The 18,633-nt window shown below is 39.6% G+C and overlaps 1 protein-coding gene across 5 annotated transcripts in view; it reads left to right on the forward strand.

The window, feature by feature from the left end:
* The window catches only part of GPATCH2L (G-patch domain containing 2 like), a 60,242-nt gene that overhangs the window by 10,447 nt on the left and 31,162 nt on the right, over positions 1 to 18,633 (forward strand). For all 5 annotated transcript variants that reach the window (XM_027552501.1, XM_027552499.1, XM_027552503.1 and 2 more), the window contains exons 3-6: positions 7,450 to 7,514; positions 12,939 to 13,115; positions 15,075 to 15,154; positions 17,848 to 17,915. In XM_027552501.1, the coding sequence (XP_027408302.1) occupies positions 7,450 to 7,514; positions 12,939 to 13,115; positions 15,075 to 15,154; positions 17,848 to 17,915 (390 nt within the window). The remainder of the gene's footprint in view (positions 1 to 7,449; positions 7,515 to 12,938; positions 13,116 to 15,074; positions 15,155 to 17,847; positions 17,916 to 18,633) is intronic.

The following is an 18,633-nucleotide window of genomic DNA, read 5'->3' on the forward strand; positions in this document are numbered from 1 at the left end:
TTTATTGCTACAGAAAAAGTTGCCCTAGAACTTAGTAGCTTTATAAAACATCAGCTTCAAGTGCAGTATCTGAAGTCAGGAATCTAGGAGCAGCTTAGCTGTGTGATTCTGGTTCAGAGTCTCTTCTGCAGTTTCACTGTTGGTAAGGGCTCTCGTCGTCTCAAGGGTCAGCTGGGGCTGAGGAATCCACTTCCATGCTCACTCACAGGGCTGTTGGTAGATCTCATTTCCTAATAGTCTGCTGGATTGAGAGTCTCAATTCCTTTTCTTGGGCCCCTCTTACAGGGCTGTTAGCATCCTTGAGAAATGGTCGTTGGCCTCCCATAGAGCAGATGGTCTGACAGAGAAGGAGGAGAGAGAGAGAGCAGGAGAGAGGGAGAGAGCAGGCTCTCCCTTAAGTACCCAGATCTCAGACATGAGATTTGCCTGTGCTGTTGGTTACACAGGCCAACCAGGGTGTGAAATACCAGAAGGCTGGCATCATTGGGAGTCATGCGGGAGTCTGGTTACCACAGGTGGCTACTGGTCTTCTGAAAATTTTCGTTACTTAGCATGAAGCTAAATTCAGGAATAATATTCTCAGAGTAATTATTTCCCCAGAACTTACTAAGAGAATGTTTTTACTTTGATTTCAAAGAAAGGACATTCAGGAACTATAAAGGCAAGCAAGATGTAGATTCCTGAGAATACATTGTTATATTTTCAGCATACTGAAAATGGTTGTTTATGTTTTAAATTTTAAGATGTAGCAAAAGGGAGAGAGGATCTTTTCTGAATTGAGTTTGTAATTCATTTTCATGCTATTCAGCATGTATGATGCATTTTTAGCTTATAAGCTGTAGTCATCAAAATATAGGTAGAATTTCAGCTGTATCTGAATGTTCTAAGTAGCAAAAAGCAAAGAGTAAACTCTTTCCCTAGTTCAGTCAGTCTGTTTGCATTTTCAGGTAAATGAAAATGAGAAGTGCTGAAATTCATAATTACGTTCTGAATAAACCTGAATTGACTTTCAGTAAATGAGATGACTCTACATCACCTGTGTTTTAGTGGCCATTCAGTGAGTGGGCTGTGGAGATACACTGCTACTGCTAAGTTGCTTCAGTCGTGTCCGACTCTGTGCGACCCCAGAGACAGCACCCCACGAGGCTCCCCCGTCCCTGGGATTCTCCAGGCAAGAACACTGGAGTGGGTTGCCATTTCCTTCTCCAATGCATGAAAGTGAAAAGTGAAGGTGAAGTCACTCAGTGGTGTCTGAATCCTAGCAACCCCATGGACTGCAGCCTACCAGGCTCCTCCGTCCATGGGATTTGCCAGGCAAGAGTACTGGAGTGGAGATACACTAGCCTGGTTCTAATGCTTGTTGTGCAGTGTGGGATGAGTTGCTCAATCTTTCCAAGCCACATTCCTTCATCTGTACTATGAGGTTGACATAGTTATCCCATAGACTTTTAGGGTAAAAGAAATGAAATAATGAATATAAAGCACTTAGTACTTTGTTGGTTCTATAGTAGAACACAGTAAATGATGTTATTGGTATCAATAAGTAATAGTAACCTTTTTTATAATTAGATTTGTTTATTTTTAGTTGAAGGATAATCGCTTTACTATATTGTGTTGGTTTCTGCCAAACATCAACATGAATCAGCCATAGGTATCTATGTCCCCTCCCTCTTGAACCTCCCTACTATGTTCCTCCCCAGCCCACCCCTCTAGGTAGTTACAGAGCCCCAGTTTGAGTTCCCTGAGTCATACAGAATAGTAGCTTTCTGTATTAATAGTTTTCCTAATAATTCAAGTGCCAAACCTCTTCTTGAGATACTTGTCTAATATCTGCTGAGAGCAGTGTCTCCCTCTCTTGGGTGAAACCCAGTGTGGGGAAAATGCTAGGTTTCATAGGTCACATATTAATTTTCCATTCAAAGTGAAAATAGATTTGAGTCCTACAGAATTTTTAGATTGAGGTATAATTGAGAGTCCCATTGAATTTAGATGACTATTTTAATAAGAATACCAGTGAGGAAATTACTACTACTATTAGCCTCTAAAATAATATTATTGGGAAACATACAAAAATTATCACCCTAGAAGTAGCCTTTGAGTCTTTCATCCTTTGCCTTTGTATAATAGCTCTAGACTCCACAGATACATCCTAGACTCCATACATGATAACGTACGTGATACATCCTCGTAGCACACCCTCAGAACAGTCCATCCACATTTTAACGTGCATGGAAATAGGATTAGAGAGGTGCAGTGACATGACACAAAAGCCATACAAGGAGAGGCAACAGAGCTGATTTGAATGAGTTCATTTCATTTGCGCAACATTTACTGAATGCCTGTTGTGTGCCAGGTGCTGTATTAGGCATTGGGGACATTGAGGTAAGCGAGGTATTTCCTTCTTTCCCAGCCTGGATCTTTCTTGTCCATGGCTGTAGGATATTCTTTCTGTCTGGGCTAAGCTGGGAAGGTGACCTGTACAACTTGTGAGGAGTTCAGTTCTTCAGACCAGTTAGCCTGAAGGTCCAGCTACCTGCTCATTGTGGGATCTGCTAGACCTCAGACTGAGGCCCTCACCCAGTCCTGGCAACAGAATGACATTGTTTCTTCTATAAGATGTTGACCTCTGCCCCTCCTCCGAAGTGGTTTCCCTCCTAAACTGTGATGTCCCATCCCCTTCATCCCTCCACTTTATTCATCTCTCTAGATTCGGGTTCTCACCTCTGATGCTGCCGACAGTCCTAGGCCAGATGACCCTCTGTTGTGAGGGCTGTCTTGTGCGTTGTAGGATGTTAGTGGCATCCTGGCCTCTGCTTGGTAAATGCCAGTAGAATACCAGCTCCTTCTACCTGCCTCCAAGTCCTGACAAAAAAGCTTTTCCCAAATATTGTCCAGTGATCCCAAGGGCTGGGGTGGGGCGGGAAGATAGGAGAAGGGGGACAAAATTACCTCCAGTTGAGAACCACTGCTCTCAGTGTTTCTGGTACTGAGATGGAGTTTTTACTTCATTGACGCTGCTTTTACCAACAAGCATGACTTTCATAGTAGAAAACTCAGTAAGACCAAAACGTTGATTTCTTCTATAGAATAAAAATATTGTGATTTAAAAATGGAGAGTTTTTCCTAATTTGAAAACCATACTTTTAAAAATTGTTCCTGAAAAGGACAGGCAATTCATTTTCAGAACTTGGAAAGAGGAGCAGTTCAGATGAAAGCGTTTAAAAACTTGTACCAAAATTTACAATGTTTAGGTAACTCTACCCTGGAATTAACAATTTAAGTGGATGAGAAATATCAATAGTATTTTATTAGGCTGGATTCCTGTAATAATCTACCCCTCTGAAAATGGATGGCATGCCCAGTCATCTGGTTTACCCAGAGTGCCTTGAATTACCAAGAGGATTGGGTAAGGATAGGCGGACAGATGTGTGACAAGACAAAAAAACCAAAATGTTAATTGCAATATCTAGATGATAGCGTGTGAGTGGTAACTGCTTTCAGTTTTTTTGTTTGCTTGGACGTCTCCATAATAAAATGTTGAGAGAGGAAAGCCTTTGGAACTGCTGGTTAGGTTGACTTTCTTTACATTTATGTTACTTCAGTTGGATATGCTTCGGTTGTTCTTCTAACAATTTTGTAAAAAGTAGGTAATATTAATACAATTAATTGGTCGTCCAAAAATCTAGGCTTTAATTTTTTTTTTTTTTTTGGTCTTATTTTAAATAGTGGCTATGCTGCTGAATTGTGGATTTTTTTTTTTTTTTTCAGTGAAAACCAGAGAAGTATGAGGTATTACTACTATTTTTACTCACATATGAATATTTTTGAGATACTTTCTGGCTTCTAATATGAGGTGATTTTCTCAGTATTATAAGGTTAAACTCTCAGCTTGCACCACCCTCACTGGAGAATTTTCTTCACTGGAAAGCACTCTTCTTTCTGTGTTTTCACACTCTTCTTCCATAGACTAGGCTAAGTTTTTTTTTTTCTCAATAAAATACATGGATTTAAATTGTGGTTGGCCTGCTTCCTTGTTAGTGTTAGTGCTGGTTATAGCAAGGCCTGGTATAAAGTAAAACTTAATAAATGCTTACTAAGTGAATGAGTGACAGTTTAGGGGAAATAGTGGGGGAAATCCTTCCTCCTCTTTCTTCTGTTAGAGACTTTTTATTGCCCCAGTTTACAATAGAATATTTTTGAATAAGGTATTGTAGGATTGATACATTTCTGCCCCAAAATATTCAATGAAAACTTTGATATGCAAACTCTCTATAGATTAGAATCATGTGAGACAAGGAGCACAGAACAGCTCCCAAGGCAAAGGCAGGAGGCGTGGTGCCTCTAGGAGTTGCTGTCATTTTAGGAAAAGACAAGATTTTTACTGCCTGGCATCTTTGTGGGCTTTATCTTGTTACTTTTTCTGATGATTAATCAAGGCTGAGTTTCTGTCTTCCTGACTAAGCTTCAGAGAACTATAGTGAAGTGGATAACAGAGGTAGTATCTCATTTTCTTTTTCTTATAAAAATGAGGAACAGAGCTATTTTCCTTGCCTAGTAAAATTGCCCATAGCAAAAAAAGGTATAAACTCTTTTCACGGTTTTGTAATAGGAAAAATGTGTAGTAGTCTACCACCTTTGAACTTTTTGACCTTGTGATCTGTAAAGGTACTAAAAGACAGTTGTTTTTATTGGAAGATAAGTGCTTATTTTTAACAGAATATTAAACATTCTGTTTAATTAGCTGAATTAACATTTTACAGTTGACTGAATCATTATTAAAATCCTACTAATATGATTTTTTTTTAAATGGTAATCTCTGATTCAGAAGTGAATGAAGGCCACCGGACTTTGGCCTATAAATTGGAAAAGGAAAAATTTGCTTCTATTTCATAGCTAGCCCTACATTTTTATATGCTGTATCATAGTGTTTATGTGCAGATAATGCCATGAAGTTCCCTTCTTTGTCCTCAGTAAATTATGCAAACAGTTTTTTTTTACATGTGGTTAGATTTTCACAATGCAAGTTCTTCTGGAGACATAGATAGAATTAAAAGATGCTGTCAGATGAAATAATCATTTCCAGATATTGGTGGAATGATGATACTTTTATGTAATAAGTGTTCTGTAAGGCACACATTATTTTCTTAATGAAGAAAATACATATCTCCCTAGAACACAGTCTTAAAATCCTGGTGGTATTTCTATGACATCATTGCCGTTACTCTAATTAACTATATATAGAAAACTTACAGACAAGTTTAGTGCAAGCTCTTTCAAGAACAGTGAGTCTCTTTAAATACTGTTGACAGAAATAGAAAATATACAAGACAGGAAGGTTTTAGGTTACCCATACCTTCCTGGATCCAGCAGATCACTCCCTTTATTTAGAGTCTGAGGAGATAATGGAATCCATGCAAAAAAGGATGAAAGAAACATGGTATCTTGTAGTGCTTACAGGTGGCCGGAGATAAATGGGGGCAGAATCCACAGACTTTGTAATAAGGCCTTAGTTTTAATTTCTTAATTGGAAATATTCAAATAGAGGAGCCCATAGACATTGCAGGGTAGAACTTGAAACACCCATAGAGCAGGAAACAGCAAATTTCCTTGGTAAAAAGCCAGCTAGCAAGTATTTGGGGGCTTCGTGGGTAATATATGTTCTCTATTGCAACTCCTCAACTCTGCAGTTGTAGTGTGAAAGAAGCCAAAATCTGTAATAGTCAACGAATGAGCAAAACTGTATAGGAACTTTTTGTTCCAATAAAACTATTTATGGACACCGAAATTTGAATTTTGTGTCATGTCTGTATGTCACGAAATAGTCTCCTTTTGATCTGCCCCTCTACCTGGTGATTTAAAACTGTAAAAACCATTCTTAGCTCACAGCCTACACAAAAATAGTTGACAGGCTGTTGTTTGATGACCCTTACATCTCAGTGATATGCTAACCAAGAATGCATATAACACAGTCGTGGAGGAGAATGTTTGTTTTATGGTCTGATGTGCTTTTTAAGCCCTCCTTAACATGTAGAGGAGCTAAAAAATAAATAAAATATGGTTTACCTTTGAGGTAAGATGATAGTAATAAAATAGTTGATATGAGAGGATGTGTAGTAAGACTCAGTGGACTTAGAGTATACCACTAATGCTCTCAGGAACTTGCTAAAAACAAAAACAGCACCATAAATTTAGCAGGCACCGTTCCTTAAACTCAGAAGTAGGAAGAATGCAGTACCCTGTGAGGATGTCTTCTGGATTTAACTGCAGAGCGCTTTGAAGAATCTAAATCCATCAGAATCCAGTGGTGCTAAGTTTTGTGAGACATTTCTCATAATGACACCCGAGAATGTTCCCATTTATAAATGCAGAGGAAAATGAAAGAAACTTTAAAGAAATCAGGTATGTTTTATTGGCTCTCACTGCAACAGATTTCCTGGATCTGTTACCCAGAGACAAGCTTAAGTGAGGAAACACTGCTACATAATTTAACTGGCATTTTTAGGATTTAGTGCTGGCAAGACATTTGGAAATGTTGCAAAATACAAAATATTTTCAGAGTTTGGATCCAGAAATGCAGACTGGGGTTTTGCCAAGCCTGTTCTTTATGCAGCAGGGTGAGGATGCTTCTTCTGTCTTCTAGAGCACGTGAACGAACTTGACTAGCTTGGAAGGAAACATCCCCATCAAGGAAATGGCTAGTATTATAAAGAATAGAGAAATTTTTCTTGCACCAGATAAATCAAATTTGATGATTAGGTGGGAGAAACGCAGCATCCGAAGAGGCAGAATCAGTTGTTGGAAGTAGCTCAGGATGAAGCTGACTTGGACAGCATTCTGTGGAGCCAGAGTTTTTATTTTGGTGAATTCAAATGGAATTTGTTTTTACGTTTTCATTTTTAACCTTATTTTTAAAGTGAATTTTGTTGTATCCACTTGATATCAAGAGACATTAAATTTAGAAAATATAATTTTTGTCATACTGATTTTTTTTTCTGGATTTTTGTTTGCTGCTTTGTAAATGGGAAAACTTGAAACATGTTGGCTATCTTTTAAGTTGCACGGCTTCATTTGAAACTGATAGTTGACGATATTTAAAAATAAAATTGGTTGATAAATTTGTGTTGTTTAATATACCAAAGCAGGTTGAAATTTACTTCCGTGAGCGTCTATAAATAACTTCCTCTTGGTAAACTAACAAAGTGACTTGCAATCTTTTGAAAATACTATAAAATATAAGTAAAAGTTTTACAATTCTCCTCTTCTTACATTTCTTTTGTTTGGGGGAAAATGAATTTACCCCTATACTTAACTGTGAAATTTGTATTTCTGATGAGTTAGAATGAAATGAGGGAAACTTGGGATCTTTCGACTTGAAAACCAGCAGATGAATGGACAGCTTCGTGTTGACTGGACCTGATGTGTTCTCTTGTGTTTTACTCTTTTTTTCAGTGAAACCAGCAGTGTGTGTAGCAGCAGCGACACGGGGCTCTTTACCAACGATGAAGGCCGGCAAGGTAATCATGATCCTAGCTTTGGGACGTTGGTTCAGCGTTTCTGGGAGGATTTGGATGGTTCTAGGAGTGCCTTACTGGGAGTATGATGGTTGTCTGTGAAAGTGGTTCTCAAACTTTAGGGCATAAAAACCATGTGGGGAACTGTTAAAACTGCAAGTTCCTGAGCTCCTCAGATTGGTCTGGAGTTAGCCCCTGGAGTCTGCATTTTCCATAAGTACCTGTGGTGATTTTTTTTTAATGCAGGTAGTTCAGAATTTGAGGATCATTGATCCAGGGGTGTTACAGTATCAAGGATAGAACTTTGGAAAGTTGCTTTTTATTAAAACCAAAAAATAACAATAAGGTTATTTTGTAACATTGTATTACTGGATGGTAAGACATTCTTATTTTCACATGGAGAGAATATACTTTTCTAACCTTATTTATAAGTGACCATTTATATAGTTCATGAGGGTCTCATGACAAGTATACTGGGGTGGTTTGCTGTTCTCTCCTCCAGTGGATCACGTTTTGTCAGAACTCTGCTATGACTCATACGTCTTGGGTGGCCCTGCATGACATGACTCACAGCTTCATTGAGTTATGCAAGCCCCCTTGCCATGACAGGGCGGTGATCCATGAAGGGGGCATCACTGATACAATAAACAGGAGCCTGGGCAGACTCCAGGGGATGGGGAGGGACAGGGAGGCCTGGCGTGCTGCAGTCTGTGGGGTTGCAAAGAGTCGGACTTGATGGGTGAGTAAACAGCAACAATAGATGATCGTAGTGTTCTGGGTGAAGAGACAGTAGAAAAGATCTTGTTTTCTGAAGTTTAGTAGAAACTTCTTGTGAGGAAGGCTTGTGTGTGTTAATTATCAGTTCTTTATTTTTTACTATTTAAACAGTAGTTTGATCTTGTCCTATACACTTTTGTGCTACACTAAGTGTGTAACAGTAAGAATTTTTTATAGCTCCCTTAGATTGTGGTTTTCTTTTTTCTTTAATCTTTTCCAGAAGTCAGGTATAAGGCAATTTATTTATTTGTTTACATATATTAAGTTTTTAATTCTAAACAAATATCAATCGTATGGAAAGTAAACAAAATACAATAATGAACCTCATGAGCCAGTCAGATAGTTTCAACACTTACCAGCTTTCTGCTGTTATTTCATTTGTTTCCACCCACACTCCACCCCACATTCCATTTTTTATTTTTATCATTTTTTTGTTATAATTTATATGAATTGAAATGTGCGTATCTTAGCTACATGATTTTGACAAACAAATGAAGTCTTGTAACCTCCCAACTCATAGAACATTGCTATCTATCCAGGGATTTCTTTTGTGTTCCTTCTTTGTCATTCCCTGCCCTGGCGATTAATGTTCTGATTTTATTTTCCACTTTAGATTAGTTTTGCCAGTTGGAGAACTTCATAAATGGAATTACAGAATGTTCATTTCTTTGTGTTTGGCTTCTTTTCCTCCTCATCTAAAGTATGTAAGATTTATCTGTGATATTTTCATTTATGAGTAATTTATTCCCTTTTATTGCTAGTTCAGTTCAGTTGCTCAGTCGTGTCCGACTCTTTGCGACCTCATTCTTTCCAAAGAACACCCAGGACTGATCTCCTTTAGAATGGACTGGTTGTATCTCCTTGCAGTCCAAGGGACTCTCAAGAGTCTTCTCCAGCATCACAGTTCAAAAGCATCAATTCTTCGGTGCTCAGCTTTCTTCACAGTCCAACTCTCACATCCATACATGACCACTGGAAAAACCATAGCCTTGACAAGACGGACCTTTGTTGGCAAAGTAATGTCTCTGCTTTTGAATATACTATCTAGGTTGGTCATAACTTTCCTTCCAAGGAGTAAGCGTCTTTTAATTTCATGGCTGCAGTCACCATCTGCAGTGATTTTGGAGCCCAGAAAAATAAAGTCTGACACTGTTTGCATTGTTTCCCCAGCTAATTCCCATGAAGTGATGGGACCAGATGCCATGATCTTTGTTTTCTGAATGTTGAGCTTTAAGCCAACTTTTTCACTCTCCTCTTTCACTTTCATCAAGAGGCTTTTGAGTTCCTCTTCACTTTCTGCCATAAGGGTGGTGTCATCTGCATATCTGAGGTTATTGATATTTCTCCCGGCAATCTTGATTCCAGCTTGTGCTTCTTCCAGCCCAGCGTTTCTCATGATGTAGTCTGCATATAAGTTAAATAAGCAGGGTGACAGTATACAGCCTTGACGTACTCCTTTTCCTATTTGGAACCAGTCTGTTGTTTCGTGTCTAGTTCTAACTGTTGCTTCCTGACCTGCATACAGGTTTCTCAAAAGGCAGGTCAGGTGGTCTGGTATTCCCATCTCTTTCAGAATTTCTTGTCTTTACCTTGCCTTGAATGGCTGGTCATCCTCCAAGACTGTGCTCATTTTGCTCCTCTGGGGCATATTTATGGACTACATCCATGGGTTTTTTTGCTCTCAACTTCTGGTTGGGTTTGGCTGTTTAGGAGGCAGCAGTGGAAGTGTGTGTGGCAGGGGAGGTGAATGAGATTGGTTGTATCAAGTTTTTATTATGATAATACTGTTTAGCAGCCCTAGGTTTCAGTGGTTTATTGTTGGGTTGGCCACGGTCCGTTCAGGTTTTGCTGTAAGATGCTATGGGAAAACTCAAACAAACTGTGTGGTCAATCCAGTACATTAATTTCTTGCTGTGGGGCTGGGGCTTGGCTGTGGTTCAGCTGCTCTTGCCTGGGCTCAGCCTGTCTCCAAGCTTCAAGTTAGGTTTGTATCTACTCATTTTTTTCTTATTCTGGGACCTAGGCTAAAGGAGCAATGGCTCTGCGTTTCATGGACTTCTCAGGGCAGAGGACGTGAATGCCAAGTGACCAAGCCAGAACATATATGAATATTTAAAGCTTTTGCTTGAATCATATCTGCTAATGTTCTACCTGAAGCCAGTCAGATGAGTAAGCCCCATGTCTGTGGGATGAAAAAGTGTGCTCTTCCTCAAGGGGTAGGCTCTGTGGAATCCCAGGGCAAAGGGCAAAGGCTGTGAATGTATCATTCTGTTATGGGGAGGCAGTGAAGAGATGGAAACAATAACGCAGGGTACCGCATTGGATTAGAACCGTCCCTGACTCCCTTCTCCTGGTTGCTCCTGTTTGTGCTCTTCTGCTGAAGGCTACCACCCCTGTTTGGACCCTTCTCCTATAACCACAGTTCTCCACGTTCTGGTAAGCATTATTTCCCCTTGCTTCTTCTGGTCTAGGAATGGTAAAGACTCACTGCTCTGCTGGCTCCGGGATGCTTCAGCATCCCTTTGGCTTCTCTTAATACTGCTTACATGTTTGTAAATAATCACTGAAGTCTCAAATACCCCATTTAAATGTACATATTTCCTAAAGGGATTCTAATACAATCAGTGTACACATCATCTCCTAGAACCCTTAACTCTTTTTCTTTCCCTGAACTTACTGTTTTATTTACTGACCATATTACTTTATTGGTAACAGATGCATGCCTTTTCCATGGAAGCTTTTCAGAGGCAGGAGTTTTTTGTTGTTGTTTTTTATTTTTTACCACAGTAGTAACACATTATCTGGCATATAATAAGCTCTTAATAATTATTGGGGAACACAGATAAGGGGGAAATTCTCCTTTCTCTTCCTGAAACAAAATTGTACACAGAACCTCAAATTATAAAACAACTAAACTCACTCTGGTTAAAGCAAGCTCCTAGAGGAGCAGGAGGTCAGAGCCTGACGCACTCAGCCTCTCCCTTATTCTCTGGCAGCCCTCTTTTGAGGAGCTCCTGCATCAGGCATCCTAGTGAACCAGGGTTGAAGACTACTGGTCTAAATGATGTCACAAGGGTCCTTCCAGTTCAGTGAGTCCTTTCTTGTATTATCGAAAATCTGGAGTCAATGCTTGAGAACCAAAACAAACAAAAAAATTCCCTTATAGTCTGCCATTTGTTATTAGAAAATTATGATATACTAATTAATAAAGGGCCCAAGGAATGCTTATGAATAGGAAGGAATCACTGTATTGACTTGGAGTGAAACTAATCATCGTTAATTCTGATGCCTATCTTTTATTCATTCTTATACCTGGTTAGGTTAGATGCTTTTAGAGTAATGGTTCTCCAAATGTGGTCTCCAGACCAGTTTAGCTTCACCAGGGGACTTGTTAGAAATGTGCGTTCTTGGTCCTGTTTAGGCCAGAAGCAGAAGTTTGGGCAGTGCAGCCTAGCAGTGTGTGTTCTGGTAGTCCTTCCCCATCCTTCTGAAGCACACTAAAGGTTGAGAACCACTGTTCTGAAAGACAGCTGTTGATGTTGTGTTTTTATAAGAGAATATTTGGAGCAGCTTCTTTAGTGGCCTCTTTTTCCTTTTAAAGATCTCTGCAGTGATTTAAGAGTTATCCTTAGTGATCCATGAATCTGATACTTCTTGTGATTAACAGGTCTGAGCAGCTTCCCTGAGATCCAGTACCCATCAGAATGAATGCAATGTGAACTCTTTAGATGTTCTAGTAATAATTTCCTTCATCCTTGCTGTTTTGAAAAGGGTGAGAGGTAGCAGACAGAAAGTTATCCATCTTACTCTTTGTGGGCAGGAATAAGCTCTTCTGGAAATTGAGATGCTATTATAGTAGCTGGTAGAAAGAAGTTTGAACCAAGAGTCTGGCTGTATGGTTCTAGTCTTGACTTTGTCAGTAATTGAGTATGGCCTCGGGCAAATGGTGTAGCTTCTCGACAAGCCTTGGGGTTACCTTGTCTTTGTGGTTAGTTTTTTTTCTGGTAGCTTGGGTTGCTACTGTCAAGATGATTTTCTGTCCCATCAATGAGATATCAAGGAAGAAACAAGGGACGAGTATACATTCTCTACTCACCTAGTACAAGAAATAACAGCAAGAAATCCTGCAAAAATAGCCAGTTTCGAATTGAGTAGTATTTGTGGGTTTAACCTCCAGGTTCATCTATGCCGCTTAGAATGGTGCACGAGCGGCGGTTCTTTTTTATGTGAAAGGCTTTGGGGTCATTCAGGCGTACTGTGGCTTCACCGTTACTAACTCTGTCTTGATTTTTCTGGGCTTTAGTTGCCTAATTGATAAGTTGAAGTTAGTGTAATGTTTGGAAGAGATAACAAATTTACAGATTTTTTAGCATGGATTCTGGTAGGTAGACAGGACTTATAAGCGGTAACTTTGTTAGTTTTGACTATCAAAAGCTTCCCAGTTTCAGTGTGACATTTATGTGGAACTAGTCTGATGTCCCGGTTTTTGTCATAATATGGATCAAGAAGTAGCAAACGTTTTTTTTTTTGTACTTTGACTTTATTTAAAAAAATAGAATCAGACCCATATCACTGAGACATCATCTTCCCACTTGGCTTCTCTTAGAGCACGTTAAAAATTCTAGCCATGACAGAATCTCTTTCCTTTAGGGGACGATGAGCAGAGTGATTGGTTCTATGAAGGAGAATGCGTCCCAGGATTCACTGTCCCTAATCTGCTGCCCAAGTGGGCTCCTGACCACTGCTCCGAGGTAGAGAGAATGGATTCTGGACTGGATAAACTTTCCGATTCCACATTCCTTTTACCTTCTCGACCAGCTCAAAGAGGTGAGTTCTGAGGAAACCAAAACATACTTCATACTTTTATGTTCTCTCTGGGGGGAGTCCGCCCATGGCCAGCCTACTCATGCCTGTAAGCATGCATTGACTGTCTGAATTTTAGAACTAGGCCAGGGAGTTGTCCAGAAGGTTCAACGGTCAGTCTCAAAGCTTGAGGTTTTCTCCATTCTTACCTGAATCAGTCCACGGAGACTCCTGGGATTTATATTAGCAGGGATCACAGAGACTCCCGGGATTTATATCAGCAGGGCATCCCTTCAGCTTGCAGTTGCCATCTGTGCCAGATCGAAGAAGCCCAGCAGTGTGTCACTGCTGCCTGTCCTGTGAGACCGATGGGCTCCTGAGTGCCCAGTGGAAGCCTGAAGTAGTGGATCTTGGAAGAGAACAGATTTCAGTAACAACATTCATAACAACAACAGGCGTAATGACATTTTTAAATGGGTGATTTTAAAATATTAAAAAAAAATTTTTATTTTAGTAATTCTGTTATTGTGGGCTTTAACACAAATGTGTATTCTTTCCCTGTGCTTTTCCACTGACTATGATGTAACAAAGTGGAATGAGTGGAGCCTAGGACAGGGGAAGGAAATGTGGGAATACTCTCTGGAGCTGTCTTCCTAGCTCTGTGACTGGTAGTTACTTCATTTCCTTGGGGCATCAGAGTGATGACTTAGGATATTGTGACATTGAACAATGTTGTTTCAGAGGTTTCTTTTAGCTCTGTAAATTTGTGATGAAAAGATCCCCAGAAACCAAAAATCATCCAGTTTCCAAGTGTATGTTGAGCATCTGTGGGTGCAGCATTGCACTAAGAGTTGTGAATTCCTGTCCTGCAGTGTTTCATTATGAATTTGGGTGATTGAAACGCCTTCTCAAAGCAGTCTGTTCTTGGTAAGGATGCCTGGCCGAGGCACGTCATTTGATACCTTAATAGTTTTCATAAACACATCAATGACCATTTCTAAAAGTTCTTTATGCACCACTTAAAGTACATACAAATAAGCAAGACTAGAAAGAAGAAACTTTACATGGCCTGTAATCCCACACCCAGAGTTGCTGATAATATTTTCATGTGGATTCTTCCAGTAGTCTCCTCTGTGTATAGAACATATACTGCAATTAGAAAAATGGGATTATATTATACATGCTATTTTTTTTTAACCTGTTTCGTGAATTAGAATGTCTTTAAAAATTTTTTTTTAAATACTTTTGTTTGTTTATTTCTTGGCTGCGCTGGGTCTTCCTTGCTGTGCGGGCTTTTCTCTAGTTGCGGTGAGCAAGGGCTACTCTTCATTGTGGCGCACAGACTTCTCATTGCTGTGGCTTCTCTTGTCCTGTTGCAGAACATGGGCTTTAGGGCACGCCGGCCTCAGTTCTTGCGGCACGTGAGCTCAGTATTTGCAGATCGTGGGCTCTCGAGCTCAGGTTCAGTAGTTGTGACACATAGGCTCAGTTGCTGCACAGCCCATGGGATCTTCCTGGACCAGGGATTGAACCCGTGTCTCTTGCACCAGCAAGCGATTTCTTTTACCACTGAGCCACCAGGGAAGCCCCTGAGTTAGAATGTTTTTGAGATGATAGCTAACGTTTAATTTGTAATTAGAAATTGTTGATAATACCTTATGTTTGTGTAGTGTTTTCAGTTTATAAAGTACCTTCCATGTGCTGTTTCATGGAGTCTTGAAGTCCTGTAAAAGCGGACTGAGCAAACGATTGTTCCCTTTTTAAACAAGGATGCCTAGGTCACAGGTAAATGACATGCCTAAGATCATACCACTGGTGACAAAGACAAAGGAATAGTAAATCCTTGGCAAATAGCCTAATGATACTGGTTTAAGGATCAATCTAGTAAGATCCCAGGTGGAAGGCCTTTGTGTACTAAAAGCATATCACTGCTAATGAATCTTGTGCATTCAGTTACTGAGGTCTGTCTTCTTTTTTATTTAGGGTACCACGCTCGCTTTAATCGTCTGCCTGGAGCTGCAGCTCGATGCCTCAGAAAAGGGCGAAGAAGGCTTGTGGGGAAGGTGATAGCTCTCACTGTTTCCTAGGCTCCCTGGGAGGATAATTTATTCCCCAAGAGATTTGTATCCTATTGGTAATCAAAGGTGCTGAAGAACTCCCTGGGGTTAATTAAACCAGATGTATTTTGCACGTTCACAAGAGTGAACATTATATAGGACATGAGTGGATACATACATGAAAGCTGAAGCTTGATTCATACAGAAGTTCTGACAAAGCAAACACTGTCATGACAGTGTTGGTGGTCTGTAAACCTAGAGGCCCGCTCTCTGTCCCTTCTACTCTTTTGATTATATTATTATTGTATAAGTTGAAATGCTCTTGGCTTCTTTATGACTCCTCTTGAATTCACGAATGCTTCTTTTGTTCTAACTTTGGTCTTTTATTCTAATTCATTAAAAAAAAAATGGGAAGCAAGACCTGTTATCAAATTCCAAAAGTCCCTCCTTGGCCATAGGAGAGGACTGTCTACCATTTACTCAGTTCTGCCTTCGCCAGGGACTCTGCTAGGTACTCAGTTCATTTATTCCTCCCAAAACTCTTGTTAAAAAGGTGATACTTTCTTTAAAGGATGAGGAAAATGGGTTCAAAGGTGTTAACGAATGTCTGATGTTATCCAGATAGCAGTGGCAAAACACAGAGAATTGAACCCAGGTCTACTTCTCTTTTATCTTTTTACAATTTAAATTTAATTAATTACTTATTTTTCACTCTGGCTTTGAGATTGAAAATAAGGCTGAGGCTCAATACCAGTCAGAGAAGATTGTGGTGGAGAAAGAATAAGGGTGGGAGAGGCATTTTTAGAGCATTAATATGTTTGTTCACTCAGTAAGTATCTAGACTGCCTGAGTGTGGCAGGCCCTGTGCCCGGCCAGGTATGCAGTGATCAGAGCCACAGTCTTCCTGCCTTAAGGGAGCTGCAAAAGAAATGAGTCTGTTTATTTTGAGATGAATTCATATTTTTATCTGTCTTTAAATTCTATTTCATATCTCTAATTAGAAAAATATTTGATTATTGGAAGAATACCTTTTCTTCTGGATTACTCATTTTATAGGCAACACAGTGCTGCATTTTCTATTGTGGGAACTTATTCTAACAGGACAGCTAGCAGGTAGGAACACATGGAGTGGAGGGAGGCCCCAGGATGTTGGGAGTGGGGAAGAGAGCAATGGTTTGACTTTTCTTCTTTATTGGTTAGGCTTGACACATGGTGTTCTCCCTAACACCTACCTTATTTTGTTTCAGCTCCTATAAAATAAGAGCCTTCCACGCCCATGGAAGTAAATAATTTCATCCTGGAGAACCCCCTTTAGCTTGCCTGGAAGGAAAGCCGGGCCTGTTGGATGTGTCTGTAATGATTTCAAATGAATAGGATAATATTTACTTGGTTAATTCATCTTCATCACCTTAAAGGGATATTTGTCATTTCTAGCAGAGGTCACTGTTCTGCCCCCCTTCTTCTCCCTCCCCTATCTCTCTCCTCTTTTTCTAAATTGTAATCATAAATAATGAGTTTCATTCACAGCTCCCTGCCAGCGAGCTGCTAATTACGCAAAGTACTGCTTGTAATTTACACAGTAATAAACTGTAAATTTAAACATTATGGCACTTTAAGTTAATAATTTTTCTGCTGTAACAAATAGCTCATTTTTCACCTATCTTTTCTCGTGGCCCCATTGCCATGGTTGTGTCTGTGACCAAGAGGCGTAGGTGTAAAGAGTGAAAAATAGGAAGAATACAGTATGGGAAGCCTTTTCATTTAGCTCCACTCCCACCCAAAATCTGACCTCCAAGTTAATTTTTCTACAGTCAGTTCTGCTAAAATGTGTACCCTCATGTTTAGGCTAATCCACACACAGATGAGTACAGATAATAGTGTTTGCCCAGAAACAAATGTGTTTGAGTAACAGGCTTGACATTTTTGACATTCATGCCCATGACTTACGCTCTTTCATCTTAACACGTCCTCACACGCGTGTAACTCTTGCTCATGTACTGTCAGTACGCTTGCCCAAGTTCTGTGATAGATACTCACTGTAAGTGTACTCAAGTTGAATGAAGGGTGAGTGCCTTCTGCCATTTTCCAGTTTTTTTGAGATTAGTTTCTGAATTGCTTGTGGTGGTATGGGTATGATTTTGTATTACAATCTTGAGAACCACTAATTTAAGAACCAGTTTATACAACTTGTATTTTTGCTTTAGGAGATGATGTTTAACAGACAAAATACAGGGTGACAATTTTTGTAAGTTACAAAAATCTTTTGACCTGTATACATTTAGTCAGTAGATACTTAGGTGTTCCTAGTGAGGACTTCACAAATGTCGCATTATGAAGGCTGTTGAGGCTATAAGTGAATGACTCTAGGGATTTGGTGTGCTGGCCTGTTAAAAATTGGCTGCTATTGGATTTTTTTAAAAACTGTTTCTATTTTGACATTTTTTAGTAAGTCCAGGAGGTGTATTGAAATACTATACATAGTTTAAAAAAAAGACTTTTTCTGAGCACTAAAGAAAACTAAGTCTAGAATACCATGCAATACTTTTACAATAGAGTTCCACAAAAAGCTGTCTAGTTGCTATTGGATTTTAAGATTGACATCTGACATGTGCTTTGGGGTTGCTGGTATAATCATGGGAAAGGGTGAGTTTGGTGACAGATCATACTTAATGATTGTTTTACCTTCTTTGCCTTTTCAGGAGTCCAGCATAAGTAATCTGGGTACTGAGAGGATAGGCCACCTCATTAGTGACCCTCGGCAGAAAGAGTAAGTGCTTCTGTATTTACCGGTGCTCTCCTGGCCTGTTCCTTGGAGGAGAGCGCAGAAGAACATTTTATGAAGAAACCTGGAAATTCTGTTGTAGAGCTGAATGAGGTCATCTTAAAGATTGGTACTTTATAACATGGCTAACATGCTGAGTTCATGAGAGTGATTAGTTTTTCCTTTCTAGACTAGTTTTTATTTCTTTGCATTTTATGTCTCTAGGTGCTACATTGTAAAAGTAGCCTCTAATGAGAATGTTGTATTTTAAATCACTTTTTCCATCTCTTAAAATTTTTTTGTTCAAAATGTGTGATTGCTTCTGTATTCTCTTCTGTATGCACTTCCCATGTTTAGGCGTCTAGACAAAGAAATACCTTTTTGTTCTAACTACTGTGATAAGTGCTACTGGAGAGCCTGTGTGTAGTGTTCTGCCTTTTCTTGTGACAGCCTTGCCCCCTAACACAGTTGGCTCTTTGGTGTCTCTAGTTTGTGTCATGGTCAGTGTCCAATTGTGATCCTGTATCGTTCCAGCCTGGTTGTTTGTTATAAAATTGACAAGCTGTGGTCTGTGCCCTTGTTGAACTAGGATCCTGTTCTCACCGCCCAGCTGAGAGTGCATTGGTTTCACACCATCGCCTTGAGTTGTTTTAGTGTCCAGTCTTCTGTATCCTGACTTTTTACTTTGAAGAGTCATTTTCTGCAAAAAAAAAAAAAAGTTCAT

The sequence above is a fragment of the Bos indicus x Bos taurus genome, chromosome 10 (genome assembly GCF_003369695.1).
Source record: "Bos indicus x Bos taurus breed Angus x Brahman F1 hybrid chromosome 10, Bos_hybrid_MaternalHap_v2.0, whole genome shotgun sequence".
Lineage (NCBI taxonomy): Eukaryota > Metazoa > Chordata > Mammalia > Artiodactyla > Bovidae > Bos > Bos indicus x Bos taurus.